This window comes from Triturus cristatus, chromosome 4_1 (assembly GCF_964204655.1).
Source record: "Triturus cristatus chromosome 4_1, aTriCri1.1, whole genome shotgun sequence".
Lineage (NCBI taxonomy): Eukaryota > Metazoa > Chordata > Amphibia > Caudata > Salamandridae > Triturus > Triturus cristatus.
Window position 1 is genome coordinate 72,450,295 of NC_140585.1, and position 14,898 is coordinate 72,465,192.

At 50.5% G+C, this 14,898-nt stretch overlaps 1 protein-coding gene across 1 annotated transcript in view; it reads left to right on the plus strand.

Annotated features, from left to right (window-relative positions):
• The window catches only part of SSH3 (slingshot protein phosphatase 3), a 207,182-nt gene that overhangs the window by 53,954 nt on the left and 138,330 nt on the right, over positions 1–14,898 (plus strand). The window contains exon 2 of the mRNA XM_085651623.1: positions 11,804–11,841. Within this exon, the coding sequence (XP_085507749.1) occupies positions 11,804–11,841 (38 nt within the window). The remainder of the gene's footprint in view (positions 1–11,803; positions 11,842–14,898) is intronic.

The window sequence follows — 14,898 nt, forward strand, 5'->3', positions numbered from 1 at the left end:
CCAGGACGAGGAAGACAAGCAGGATATGGATCAGGAGAACCAGGAGCAAGGTCAGGTGCACCAGGACAAGGAAGACAAGCAGGATATGGAACAGGAGAACCAGGAGCAAGGCCAGGTGCACCAGGACAAGGAAGACAAGCAGGATATGGATTAGGAGAACCAGGAGCAAGGCCAGGTCCACCAGGACAAGGAAGACAAGCAGGATATGGAACAGAAGAACCAGGAGCAAGGCCAGGTGCACCAGGACAAGGAAGGCAAGCAGGATATGGAACAGAAGAACCAGGAGCAAGGCCAGGTGCACCAGGACAAGGAAGACAAGCAGGATATGGAACAGAAGAACCAGGAGCAAGGCCAGGTGCACCAGGACAAGGAAGACAAGCAGGATATGGATCAGGAGAACCAGGAGCAAGGCCAGGTGCACCAGGACAAGGAAGACAAGCAGGATATGGATCAGGAGAACCAGGAGCAAGGCCAGGTGCACCAGGACAAGGAAGACCAGCAGGATATGGAACAGAAGAACCAGGAGCAAGGCCAGGTGCACCAGGACGAGGAAGACAAGCAGGATATGGATCAGGAGAACCAGGAGCAAGGTCAGGTGCACCAGGACAAGGAAGACAAGCAGGATATGGAACAGGAGAACCAGGAGCAAGGCCAGGTGCACCAGGACAAGGAAGACAAGCAGGATATGGAACAGAAGAACCAGGAGCAAGGCCAGGTGCACCAGGACAAGGAAGACAAGCAGGATATGGAACAGAAGAACCAGGAGCAAGGCCAGGTGCACCAGGACAAGGAAGACAAGCAGGATATGGAACAGAAGAACCAGGAGCAAGGCCAGGTGCACCAGGACAAGGAAGACCAGCAGGATATGGATCAGGAGAACCAGGAGCAAGGCCAGGTCCACCAGGACAAGGAAGACAAGCAGGATATGGAACAGAAGAACCAGGAGCAAGGCCAGGTGCACCAGGACAAGGAAGACAAGCAGGATATGGAACAGAAGAACCAGGAGCAAGGCCAGGTGCACCAGGACAAGGAAGGCAAGCAGGATATGGATCAGGAGAACCAGGAGCAAGGCCAGGTGCACCAGGACGAGGAAGACCAGCAGGATATGGATCAGGAGAACCAGGAGCAAGGCCAGGTCCACCAGGACAAGGAAGACAAGCAGGATATGGAACAGAAGAACCAGGAGCAAGGCCAGGTGCACCAGGACAAGGAAGACAAGCAGGATATGGAACAGAAGAACCAGGAGCAAGGCCAGGTGCACCAGGACGAGGAAGACCAGCAGGATATGGAACAGAAGAACCAGGAGCAAGGCCAGGTGCACCAGCCAGGACGAGGAAGACAAGCAGGATATGGATTAGGAGAACCAGGAGCAAGGCCAGGTCCACCAGGACAATGAAGACAAGCAGGATATGGAACAGAAGAACCAGGAGCAAGGCCAGGTGCACCAGGACAAGGAAGACAAGCAGGATATGGATCAGGAGAACCAGGAGCAAGGCCAGGTTCACCAGGACAAGAGAGACCAGGTTGGACAAGAACTAGGAGAACCAGGAGCAATCCAGGTGCACCAGGACAAGGAAGACAAGCAGGATATGGAACAGAAGAACCAGGAGCAAGGCCAGGTGCACCAGGACAAGGAAGACAAGCAGGATATGGATCAGGAGAACCAGGAGCAAGGCCAGGTCCACCAGGACAAGGAAGACAAGCAGGATATGGAACAGGAGAACCAGGAGCAAGGCCAGGTGCACCAGGACAAGGAAGACAAGCAGGATATGGAACAGAAGAACCAGGAGCAAGGCCAGGTGCACCAGGACAAGGAAGACAAGCAGGATATGGATCAGGAGAACCAGGAGCAAGGCCAGGTGCACCAGGACAAGGAAGACGAGCAGGATATGGATTAGGAGAACCAGGAGCAAGGCCAGGTGCACCAGGACAAGGAAGACAAGCAGGATATGGATTAGGAGAACCAGGAGCAAGGCCAGGTGCACCAGGACAATGAAGACAAGCAGGATATGGAACAGAAGAACCAGGAGCAAGGCCAGGTGCACCAGGACAAGGAAGACAAGCAGGATATGGATCAGGAGAACCAGGAGCAAGGCCAGGTTCACCAGGACAAGAGAGACCAGGTTGGACAAGAACTAGGAGAACCAGGAGCAATCCAGGTGCACCAGGACAAGGAAGACAAGCAGGATATGGAACAGAAGAACCAGGAGCAAGGCCAGGTGCACCAGGACAAGGAAGACAAGCAGGATATGGAACAGAAGAACCAGGAGCAAGGCCAGGTGCACCAGGACAAGGAAGACAAGCAGGATATGGATCAGGAGAACCAGGAGCAAGGCCAGGTGCACCAGGACAAGGAAGACAAGCAGGATATGGATCAGGAGAACCAGGAGCAAGGCCAGGTCCACCAGGACAAGGAAGACAAGCAGGATATGGAACAGAAGAACCAGGAGCAAGGCCAGGTGCACCAGGACAAGGAAGACAAGCAGGATATGGAACAGAAGAACCAGGAGCAAGGCCAGGTGCACCAGGACGAGGAAGACCAGCAGGATATGGATCAGGAGAACCAGGAGCAAGGCCAGGTCCACCAGGACAAGGAAGACAAGCAGGATATGGAACAGAAGAACCAGGACCAAGGCCAGGTGCACCAGGACAAGGAAGACAAGCAGGATATGGAACAGAAGAACCAGGAGCAAGGCCAGGTGCACCAGGACAAGGAAGACAAGCAGGATATGGAACAGAAGAACCAGGAGCAAGGCCAGGTGCACCAGGACAAGGAAGACAAGCAGGATATGGAACAGGAGAACCAGGAGCAAGGCCAGGTGCACCAGGACAAGGAAGACAAGCAGGATATGGAACAGGAGAACCAGGAGCAAGGCCAGGTGCACCAGGACAAGGAAGGCCAAGTAGACCAGGACCCCGAGAAAGTGGTCTGAGACCCAGGAGACCCAGGAACAGGGCCAGGTGCACAAGGCGAACCAGGACCAGCGCCACCTCTGGACACAGGTCTGAAGCGTCATCACATAGCACAGAGGGTTAGTGCACCTGCTTCTGATCATAGGGTGTGCGACATAGGTCACAGAGCTGTGTTTTATGTAGCATATCTCAGTGGGTAGACGAGCGGTTCTTGTGTTTACCTGCAAGTGGAAAGTTACAGTCCTTGTAATATAGCTGCACGAGTCACGTGGCCTCTTAAACCCGCTCCATGCCACCTTCAGGGCAGCACTTAAAAACCCTGCAGCTTTGGTTCCCGGTGGGCGCTACAAAACACTCCTGTGAGCGCCAGAAATCCCTGTGTGTTGTAAAGACGGCTCTTTTCACGTGCTTGCATCTAGACCGGTATCGGCCATTCCCACAGAGCGTGCTCGAGCCAACGAGCACAGCTTGCTACAAAGAGACTTGAAACAAACCTTCAGATCTCACGTGACTTCTTGGCAGCAGTAAAGGGACACGTGAGGGCGTGTTGGCGCAGCCGGAGCCGGATACATCCGACCTCCCCACCCAGGGCGCAAGCCTGGTCCAAGGAGTGGGTCTGCCAGGGCAGGCGTTTGCATCGCCTCTCTGGGCACAGTGAATGCGGGCTGGCACCGCTTCTGTGCCCCCGCGCTCTACTGGTGCAGACACTGAAGGATGTGATGGCTCTCCCGGATCATCGTTTGAGAATAACTGCTGGATCCGGAAGGATCCGCCTAGATTCCGGCATGTGTGCACCAGTGTAAAGGCGCTAGAATCCTTCAACCAGCGCTTAAGCGCCAGAATCCTTCAACCAGCTAGAGTCCTTCTGCCAGCGCTGAAGCGCTAGAATCCTTCAACCAGCTAGAATCCTTCAGCCAGTGCTGAAGCGCTAGAGTCCTTCAACCAGTGCTGAAGCGCTAGAGTCCTTCAACCAGTGCTGAAGCGCTAGAGTCCTTCAACCAGTGCTGAAGCGCTAGAGTCCTTCAACCAGTGCTGAAGCGCTAGAGTCCTTCAACCAGTGCTGAAGCGCTAGAGTCCTTCAACCAATGCAGAAGCGCTAGAATCCTTCAACCAGCTAGAATCCTTCAACCAGCTAGAATCCTTCTGCCAGCGCTAGAATCCTTCTGCCAGCGCTGAAGCGCTAGAATCCTTCATCCAGCGCTGGAGAGCTAGAATCCTTCAACCAGCTAGAGTCCTTCAGCCAGCACTGAAGCGCCAGAGTCCTTCAACCAGCTAGACTCCTTCTGCCAGCGCTAGAATCCCTCAACCAGCTAGAGTCCTTCTGCCAGCGCTGAAGCGCTAGAATCCTTCTGCCAGCGTCGAAGCGCTAGAATCCTTCTGCCAGCGTCGAAGCGCTAGAATCCTTCTGCCAGCTAGAATCCTTCAACCAGCTATAGTCCTTCTGCCAGCGCTGAAGCGCTAGAATCCTTTAGTGTGTTTGATGCACGGGGTGTACTCGGGGACATTTTGATGGTTTGGGGGGCCTTGGGCTAAACGTATTTTGGGGGCTCCTGAATTATTGATCCAGTTTAAGCGTTTTCATGCCATCTTTGGCAGGTGACTGGCAGTGCACAGGTACACTCGTCCAAATGTGTTTACATCTAATATTCAGGGACAGTGACGTGTGTTTTAATATTCGAACACAGCAGCAGGTCACGAATATGACGGCAAGTAATCTCCGAGGCATATGAGTATGTGAGCTTCGATCTAAAAGAAGGAAACGGACGCAATATTTATTTGCAAAATGTCTGCACTAGACACACGTCGCCCACTTTCAAAATAAGTTAAAGGAAAACATTGTTTGAAACATCTGTTAAAGAATTTTTCAAGGTCATCAGGGCACCACTCCAGAGCCCGCTTTGCCCATCCCTTAAAATTCTTCTTCTTATTGGCACTTGTATAGCGCATGGCTACCCGGAAGCGCCCCATCGCTGCGGTCGGTATTTAGAGGGCCCATCTTCTTTATGGAAAAAGCCAGGTCTTCAATTGTTTTCGGAACTTTAGATGGTTCCTCTCGCTCCGTAGATGTGGTGGGAGGGTGTTCCAGAGTCTGGAGGCATTGAGTGAAAAGAGCCTTCCGCCACTTCCGGCCCTCTTGATCCTAGGGACCACAGCCAGATGGAGGTCATTTGATCGAGTTTCCTGTTTGCCCTGTAAGGGCGAATCCTAGCTTTTGTAATTAAGAGTCCACTTCCATTCAGCGCCTTGTGGACTGTACAGAGAGCCCTGAAGTTTATTCTGTATGACCTGCAATTTTGAAATCACCTCCCTTGGGCCACCTAAATAAAGAGCATTTCCGTAGTCCAATCTGGACAGGATTAGGGCCTGGGTCACTAGTCTTTTTGCTGGCAAGGTTAGAAGAGGGAGGATTTTACGAATTCTTCTCAGTAGGCCATAGCATGAAGCGGCCGTCTTCCTCGCCGGTACTTTGAAGGTGAGATTCTGGTCAAGCCAGATTCCAAGGCTTTTAATCTCAATTTTGGGGGCCGGCACCGGGCCCATGGAGGAAGGCCACAGGGGTTTTGGAAAGGAGCTTGGTGAGTTGCCAGGGATCAGGAGCTCTGTCTTCTCACCGTTGAGCTTCAAATGGGAGAGACTCCTCCATTGTGCAACTTCCTCCAAGCAGGAGAGGAGACCATTGTCCTGTTTGGTGGGATGGCTCCGAGATCCAACCAACTGTGTGTATCGTCGGCGTATGTCATCATGTGGATCCCAAAGGGGGACACTACTTCCGCCAACGGGGCCATATAGGTATTAAAAAGGGTGGGACTCAGTGAGGAACCCTGTGTGACTCTGCACTTTAAGGGCCGTGAGTTGGTATTGCCCTCGAAGACCATTCATTGAGTACATCAAGAAAAGTTCCTGTTCTGGCACCTGCCCCCGCCATGTCCCATTCCCTCTCTGTACCCACACAGTATAAATGTAGGCAGGCCTTGAGGCCCAGCTGGTCTTTGTGGTGTCTAGGCTAGGGTGGTAGTAGAAGGCAGCACACTGGCCTTCTATCACTGGTTAAGATGGGGTGGGCGCTGCCTACCATCACTACACATCTGGGGCTCCTCAAATATTGTCAGGTCACCTTCCTACTGGTCAGAGGTCATTGGGTACCAATTATGAGGGCTGAGAGTGCTGGATACTTTGCAATCCACCCACCTGCATTCTGGCACCCTGGTCCCCCAATAAAATGCTGCAAATTGTCACTACTTCCAAATTCTAGAAGTCTCTAATCCTTGGGCCAATCCAGTAAGACGCCCTTCTTGCTACTTGACCCCAAACTGACCTGTCTGGTTGGTTGATTTTCCGAAGAGTTGCACCTTTTCTTGATGCAGCCCCTGTCTCCACGCTCCACAAGGTTCAAGTTGTTGGATAGTTTGAGCGAGAGGGACTCCTGGCCGAGTTCTCTCTCGTGTCCACTTCCTCGGTGGCCTTTCTTGAGCATCTGTAGATCCTCAGTGTGGCGGAGTGGCCTGCCTCTACCACGAGGATCTTATTTCGGCTTTAAGATCCTGTCTTACTCTGCACCCGCAGGTCACTTGCGTAGTGTTAATATGTGGATTATTCTTTCTGACTGCTCCTTTAGGCGCCTGGTCCCACAAGAGTGTCAACCGCCCCTAATGATTGTGCCCCTGATCCAGTCAATGCCATCTGGCCCCACAACCCCTAATGACTGTGCCCCTGATCAAGTCATCACCCTCTCCTCCCCCCCCCCCCCACAACCCCTAATTATTGTGCCCCTGATCCAGTCAACGCCCTCTTGCCCCACAACCCCTAATGATTGTGCCCCTGATCCAGTCATCACCCTCTTCCCCCCCCCCCCACAACCCCTGATTGTGCCCCTGATCCAGTCATCACCCTCCCCCCCAACCCCTAATGATTGTGCCCCTGATCCAGCCATCACCCTCCCCCCCCCCCCACAACCCCTAATGATTGTGCCCCTGATCCAGCCATCACCCTCTCCCCCCACACAACCCCTAATGATTGTGCCCCTGATCCAGTCATCCCCCTTCCCCCCCTCTTCCCCCCCCCCCACAACCCCCAATTGTTTGTGCACCTGATCTAGTCATCACCTGCTACCCCTTGCATACCTCCATCCATGCTGGAAAATGAGTATGGAGTCCTTGTACTTGGTAATTTTATATTTGTATAGCGTTTACTACACCTCATGTGACCTTGAAGCACTTTGCAGTAGGTAACTCATGATCACAACAGGACATGGACCAGTACTGATAGGTACTAGGCATGAACTCTCTCCATTGATGCCAAGGTTCTGGAAGAGGAAGCTAGATGTGGAACACCTCTGAACGGAAGGCTTTTGGTCGATTTCTAATTTGGGAGATGGTTTTTCTCCAACTCTAGATGGGTCTCCAGTGTTTTCTATGAACAAGTGTCTGCTAAGACCAGGTCTCTTATCTTCAAGTCTGTCGCCCGAGTGATCTATTAAGGGTTACTCCTTGGGTCCTTCTCCTCTTTATTTACTTCAGGGTGCGCAATCGATAAGCGGCCCTCTAGTCTTCCGGGTCCTTTTTAGGTCTCGCCTAGCGATGCAGCGCAAAGCGCTGCACACTATGGGCGAGATCTATTGTTGTCGACTTGGGTCGGAAGGGGGACAGGACATGTGCACGTGTACGGCAAGGCCTGGACAGGAGATGTGCATGCGTATGGTGCGAGCAAGAGTTGTAATAACGCCGCAAGCTGTATGCATGCACATCAACTGTCTGTGCCGAAGCTTAACAGACCGGAGATGTGCACGCGTACGGCTTGCTGCGTTAACACAACTCCTGCTCACACCATACGCGTGCACAACTCCTGTCCAGGCGCGGCACGCTTGCATGCATTATCAGCCAGTATTTAATGCATTTAACCACCTGCAGGCTCCTGCTCAACCCCACTCACTGGCTCTTGTGGGGACTCTGCGCTGCTCCCTGGCTGGTCTTCTCGATGGCAGGGGGGGAGGGGGGGGAGAGAGACTCTTCTCTTCACCCGGTCACTCTTTGTGGCACATCAACACACGAGGTTCCGTCTTGCTCTCAGGAACCCGGCCTGAAATTCTGCTCCGGCCGCACCATGCGGCATTCACGAAGCCGGGGTGGGCTCCCGCCAGACTTCCTCTACTGCTTGCCAGTGTGGGGTGGGCTCCCGCCTCGCTTCTCCTACACGTGGGCTGCAACACGCGGGGCTCCCTCAGCTCACATGAGCCCCGGACACTTCCGGCTGCGCGCTCCATGCCCCTCCCATGTCTCAGGCAAGGTTGCCTGACTTCCGGGTCGCGCTGAGAGCGGCCCGGAGAAGGCTTCCAGAACAGCTCGGGCTGCGGCGGCGAAACGCGGGGTGGGCTCCCACCTCATCCTTTTACTTTGGTGGTTGGTTACACAGTGAGTCTTTTTTAGTCTATAAGCACTATTTTATTTAAATAGTTTCTCCTACTGCAGGCACAACAGGTTTTCCTGCAACATTCAGTGCGTCATGCGCGCATTCACTTTCTAAGCAGCCCGGGACAATACCGGCTGCTTCTTTCAATAGGTCTCCCATTTATAAGAGTTTGAGCTATTGGCATTGTACATGACAATGCCTTTTTTATTTATGATTTAATTATCAAAACATATAAATAAGACATTGTCATGTACAGTGCCAATAGCTTAAACTCTCGCAAAGGCGAGACCTATTACATTGCAAATGCTTGTTACAGAGATGGGTCAGCAGTGCTCTCTAGTAGAGATCGTCTCTTCCCCCCCCCCCCCCCCTTCCCGCACCCCCATAATTCATGTGCACCATTTCTATAGTGGAGACCTCTGGTCCTTGTGGTTCCTCCATTGGTCATTCCACAGCATGTCAGTAGTGCCCTCTGGTCCTTCCTTAGGAGACGGTCAGCCGACCTCCGCCGTTTGTTCCTCTTTACTGATTCCGCCCACCCCTCTATTGGAGATTGATCAATACTCCTTCCACCGTGGAGCACCTCTGAACATTATTCTGCGTCCTAAGTTCTTTCTTTAGTGGATCCCCTTTAGTCCTCCTGGTTCTTTTTCCGCTTGGAGATCGATCGTAAGTCCTTCTATAATGATGTTCCTCGAGTCTTCTTGCCTTCTGCTTGCCTGGCCATCTTGGAGCCCTTCTAGACTTCCTGGTTACGCTCCAAAGATCAACCACTTTTGTTCCGCAGTAGTACCTTCACCCCGAGTGCCCAAAGTTCATAGCACAGTTCCTCTAGTCCTTCTCCAGGAGATCATCCCATAGTAGAATCTCTTTAGTTCTCATGTTTTTTTTTCCACCTGAGACTATTCCGGTGGCTTTCTAAGTACAGCCCCTCTATATCAGCAGAGGTCAGTCAAGGACCTAGAAGGTTCCCATGGGCCCACCTGGTTCTTTCCTATGTAATCTATATGGAATCATTGCGTCCCACAGTTCCTTCAGGCCTTCTGGTTCTTTCTGCAGACATATTCCACAGTGCAGTCCTAGCGTAGTCATAGTCATTCTTTCCAGAGTTCGATCAGGAGTCACAGCAAGGTTCTTCTAGTGTCGATTCTTTTCTGGAGGTCACTTGAGTTCTATAATTGTGCCCCATCCCCTTCCACTGGTCTACTGTAGAGGTTCTGTAGTCATCAGGCTCTATCCCAAAAGATGGGTTCAGGGCCATTTCAAAGATATGGCTCTGGCTGGAAATGGAGTTCACATCTTCGTTACTATAGCGAGCTGTTTGATTCTCTACAGAGAAAAATTAACAAAATGATAAATTGAATCATTGAATTAATCTCAGTCGATGGTAATTGCTCTAGACTGAATTCCAATACATTCTTTTTTTGCTCACTGTGCTGCCACCGACTAGGACCTACTGTTTGCAAATCAGCCTTAGTCTTGCTTCAGTAGGAAGAGTCCAGACCAGTTTTATCCAGTCCCGGTTGTATACTCTGAGTCACTTTTGGGCCCTACGCTATTGTTGTGCCTTCACGTCCTTGTGTATGTTGGGAACTCACAGTTCCTGTTAGACTTTCCTGCTTGGCTGGAAGGAGACGCCTTGTGTGCGCTGTCAGGTGCTAACTGTTGCCCCCGACATGGTGCATTTGTGTTCTTTCTGCTGCTCACATATGCGTGACCTCCTTTGTTCTGACTTTTGGAGTGCTAGCATCTACCTGGCTCCTTTTTCCCGGATGCACAATTGCTGGGGAGGTGTGGGGATACTCCTGAGGCCATTAGGAAAAAAATATTGCCAGTACCTTCCATGAAAGATTTCGGGATGCTCATGTGAGGTTGAACCAGAATTACAATGCAAGACGCCATTATCTCATCACTATAATCTCTATTTTTAATGACCAGCCTTGATTATTCCTATAAGTTGTTCTTCAAATATATCATAACTTCTTCATTTCCAGACATGGAGGAAATAACGCATTTAATTAGGTTTTTCAACCGTTCTGGTGACCAACAGTACCTCACATGTTGAAATGTATGTACAAGGTTGTATACGTTTACAAGGCAAGTCTACATATGATTAAAACTTTGGGCTCTTTACTTCCCTTGCCAGTGCACTCTCAGCTGATTTAGTTTGACTTCATCATAGATCTTCAATTTTCCAATAGAAAGAGTGTAATTATGGTCATTGTAGATCTATTGTCAAAGACAGCTAATTTTTCTCCATTTAAAATCGTACCAGGCTCCTGTAGTTGCTTAAAGATGTATTTGGATATGTTTTGACTTCGTGGTCTACCACATACCGTTATTTCTGATAGAGAATCCCAATACACCTCTTGTTTTTGAAAATCCCTTTACTCTTCATTAGATATTGATCATGGCTATTCACCTGAATGTCACCCCCGGATAAATGGACAGACAGAGAGGGCCAACCAAATTATTGAAGCAATGTATACTATAGCTGCAGTGTCTCTCAAAATAATTGGTCCGCATTCTAGTCCCTTGTAACCAAAGTATCTTAATTTTTCTGACTCCAAGTCTTTCATCCTCAAACTTTCCGAAACGTGTCTTAGTTGCTTCCCATGGTTCCAGCAGCTTCAGAACTCAAGGAACAATTACGAACTCGAGAAATAGTCTGAAGAAATCTACATCATTCTAAACAATCTATGTAGGCAAGGGTTGATTTACACAGACGACTGACACCTGGTTTTCAAAACTGGTTTAAGGTATTGTTGTCTTCTCAATCTTTAGCTTCACAATGATTACCTACATGAAGAAGACCCCATTTTTTTTTTTTTTTTAGATTTTAATCATTCGTACACATATGAATCCAGTAAACCTTTGTCTACAGTTATGCTTACATTGTAAGATACATCCAACCTTTCCATGTGTCAAAGCTAAAATCATACGTATTGGTGTGAAGTGTTTGATTGTGTTTGGAGTTATTGGAGGTGGGGGTATTGATCCCAAGCTCCTCGGGCGAGTGTTGGGTCTCATCAACCCCGCGGCTGGTCTGCCAAATACATAGATACACCCAGCACGTAAACATTTCTGTTTTAAGAGATGGTTATTTTGCATTGGTTAAAATGTCTACATTGATAATGTTTAAATACTGTACATTATTTTTTTGTGGTTGACTTTATTGTTCAAATCAGTGAAACCTGAACTTGAACCCCATCAGCACTGGCAGAACTAACAAATCTCTCATTTGTTTCTCCCCCCCTTTCTTAATCTCTGCCCTCTGTCCCCGTCGACCCACTTTACCTTTCTCATCCTACCTCCTCTTCGCTCTCTACTGTTCCATTCCTCTATCCCTCACCTCCCCCTCTTCCTTCCTTCTGTGCCTCCCTCTGTGCCACCTTCGCTATCTCCTCTCTCTAATTACGCTCTCGCCCTCACTACCGGCGTTCGCTGTGTACTGGTTACCTCTACCTCCCTGCTTCCTTCTCAGGATGACGAGTGCCTCCGCAGGAGCCGCTTCCAGAGAAGGTAAGAGTTCAAAATCACTCCAATAGTTACTCTTTCCAATGTATTTTTCTTTACAACTGTGTCCTCTTCCCTTCACGGATAGCTCTCTCTTCAACTGTGGTCTTCTTCTCTCTCGCCTCTCATCTTGTACTCTGATGCTTCTCTGTCCTCCATGTGCTCCTCAGGTCTCTCTTGTACTCTGATACTTCTCTGTCCTCCATGTGCTCCTCAGGTCTCTCTTGTACTCTGATGCTTCTCTGTCCTCCATGTGCTCCTCAGGTCTCCTCTTGTGCTCTGATGCTTTACTGTCCTCCATGTGCTCCTAAGGTCTCCTCTTGTACTCTGATGCTTCTCTGTCCTCCATGTGCTCCTCTGGTCTCCTCTTGTGCTCTGATGCTTCTCTGTCCTCCATGTGCTCCTCAGGTCTCTCTTGTACTCTGATGCTTCTCTGTCCTCCATGTGCTCCTCAGGTCTCCTCTTGTACTCTGATGCTTCTCTGTCCTCTATGTGCTCCTCAGGTCTCCTCTTGTACTCTGATGCTTCTCTGTCCTCCATGTGCCCCTCAGGTCTCTCTTGTACTCGGATGCTTCTCTGTCCTCCATGTGCTCCTCAGGTCTCTCTTGTACTCTGATGCTTCTCTGTCCTCCATGTGCTCCTCAGGTCTCTCTTGTACTCTGATGCTTCTCTGTCCTCCATGTGCTCCTCAGGTCTCTCTTGTACTCTGATGCTTCTCTGTCCTCCATGTGGTCCTCAGGTCTCTCTTGTACTCTGATGTTTCTCTGTCCTCCATGTGCTCCTCAGGTCTCTCTTGTACTCTGATGTTTCTCTGTCCTCCATGTGCTCCTCAGGTCTCTTGTACTCTGATGCTTCTCTGTCCTCCATGTGCTCCTCAGGTCTCTCTTGTACTCTGATGCTTCTCTGTCCTCCATGTGGTCCTCAGGTCTCTCTTGTACTCTGATGTTTCTCTGTCCTCCATGTGCTCCTCAGGTCTCTCTTGTACTCTGATGCTTCTCTGTCCTCCATGTGCTCCTCAGGTCTCTCTTGTACTCTGATGCTTCTCTGTCCTCCATGTGCTCCTCCGGTCTCTCTTGTACTCTGATGCTTCTCTGTCCTCCGTGTGCTACTCAGGTCTCCTCTTGTACTCTGATGCTTCTCTGTCCTCCGTGTGGTCCTCAGGTCTCCTCTTGTACTCTGGTGCTTCTCTGTCCTCCATGTGCTCCTCAGGTCGCCTCTTGTACTCTGATGCTTCTCTGTCCTCCATGTGCTCCTCAGGTCTCTTGTACTCTGATGCTTCTCTGTCCTCCATGTGCTCCTCAGGTCTCTTGTACTCTGATGCTTCTCTGTCCTCCATGTGCTCCTCAGGTCTCTCTTGTACTCTGATGCTTCTCTGTCCTCCGTGTGCTACTCAGGTCTCCTCTTGTACTCTGATGCTTCTCTGTCCTCCATGTGCTCCTCAGGTCTCCTCTTGTACTCTGATGCTTCTCTGCCCTCCATGTGCTCCTCAGGTCTCTCTTGTACTCTGATGCTTCTCTGTCCTCCATGTGCTCCTCAGGTCTCTTGTACTCTGATGCTTCTCTGTCCTCCATGTGCTCCTCAGGTCTCTTGTACTCTGATGCTTCTCTGTCCTCCATGTGCTCCTCAGGTCTCTCTTGTACTCTGATGCTTCTCTGTCCTCTATGTCCTCCTCACGTCTCTCTTGTACTCTGATGCTTCTCTGTCCTCCATGTGCTCCTCAGGTCTCTCTTGTACTCTGATGCTTCTCTGTCCTCCATGTGCAACTCAGGTCTCTCTTGTACTCTGATGCTTCTCTGTCCTCCATGTGCTCCTCAGGTCTCCTCTTGTACTCTGATGCTTCTCTGTCCTCCATGTGCTCCTCAGGTCTCTCTTGTACTCTGATGCTTCTCTGTCCTCCATGTGCTCCTCAGGTCTCCTCTTGTACTCTGATGCTTCTCTGTCCTCCATGTGCTCCTCAGGTCTCTCTTGTACTCTGATGCTTCTCTGTCCTCCATGTGCTCCTCAGGTCTCTCTTGTACTCTGATGCTTCTCTGTCCTCCATGTGCTCCTCAGGTCTCTCTTGTACTCTGATGCTTCTCTGTCCTCCATGTGCTCCTCAGGTCTCTTGTACTCTGATGCTTCTCTGTCCTCCATGTGCTCCTCAGGTCTCTCTTGTACTCTGATGCTTCTCTGTCCTCCATGTGCTCCTCAGGTCTCTCTTGTACTCTGATGCTTCTCTGTCCTCCATATGCTCCTCAGGTCTCCTCTTGTACTCTGATGCTTCTCTGTCCTCCATGTGCTCCTCAGGTCTCTCTTGTACTCTGATGCTTCTCTGTCCTCCATGTGCTCCTCAGGTCTCTCTTGTACTCTGATGCTTCTCTGTCCTCCATGTGCTCCTCGGGTCTCCTCTTGTACTCTGATGCTTCTCTGTCCTCCATGTGCTCCTCAGGTCTCTCTTGTACTCTGATGCTTCTCTGTGCTCCATGTGCTCCTCAGGTCTCTCTTGTACTCTGATGCTTCTCTGTCCTCCATGTGCTCCTCAGGTCTCCTCTTGTACTCTGATGCTTCTCTGTCCTCCTCCATGTGCTCCTCAGGTCTCTCTTGTACTCTGATGCTTCTCTGTCCTCCATGTGCTCCTCAGGTCTCTCTTGTACTCTGATGCTTCTCTGTCCTCCATGTGCTCCTCAGGTCTCCTCTTGTACTCTGATGCTTCTCTGTCCTCCTCCATGTGCTCCTCAGGTCTCTCTTGTACTCTGATGCTTCTCTGTCCTCCATGTGCTCCTCTGGTCTCCTCTTGTACTCTGATGCTTCTCTGTCCTCCATGTGCTCCTCAGGTCTCCTCTTGTGCTCTGATGCTTTACTGTCCTCCATGTGCTCCTAAGGTCTCCTCTTGTACTCTGATGCTTCTCTGTCCTCCATGTGCTCCTCTGGTCTCCTCTTGTGCTCTGATGCTTCTCTGTCCTCCATGTGCTCCTCAGGTCTCTCTTGTACTCTGATGCTTCTCTGTCCTCCATGTGCTCCTCAGGTCTCCTCTTGTACTCTGATGCTTCTCTGTCCTCCTCCATGTGCTCCTCAGGTCTCTCT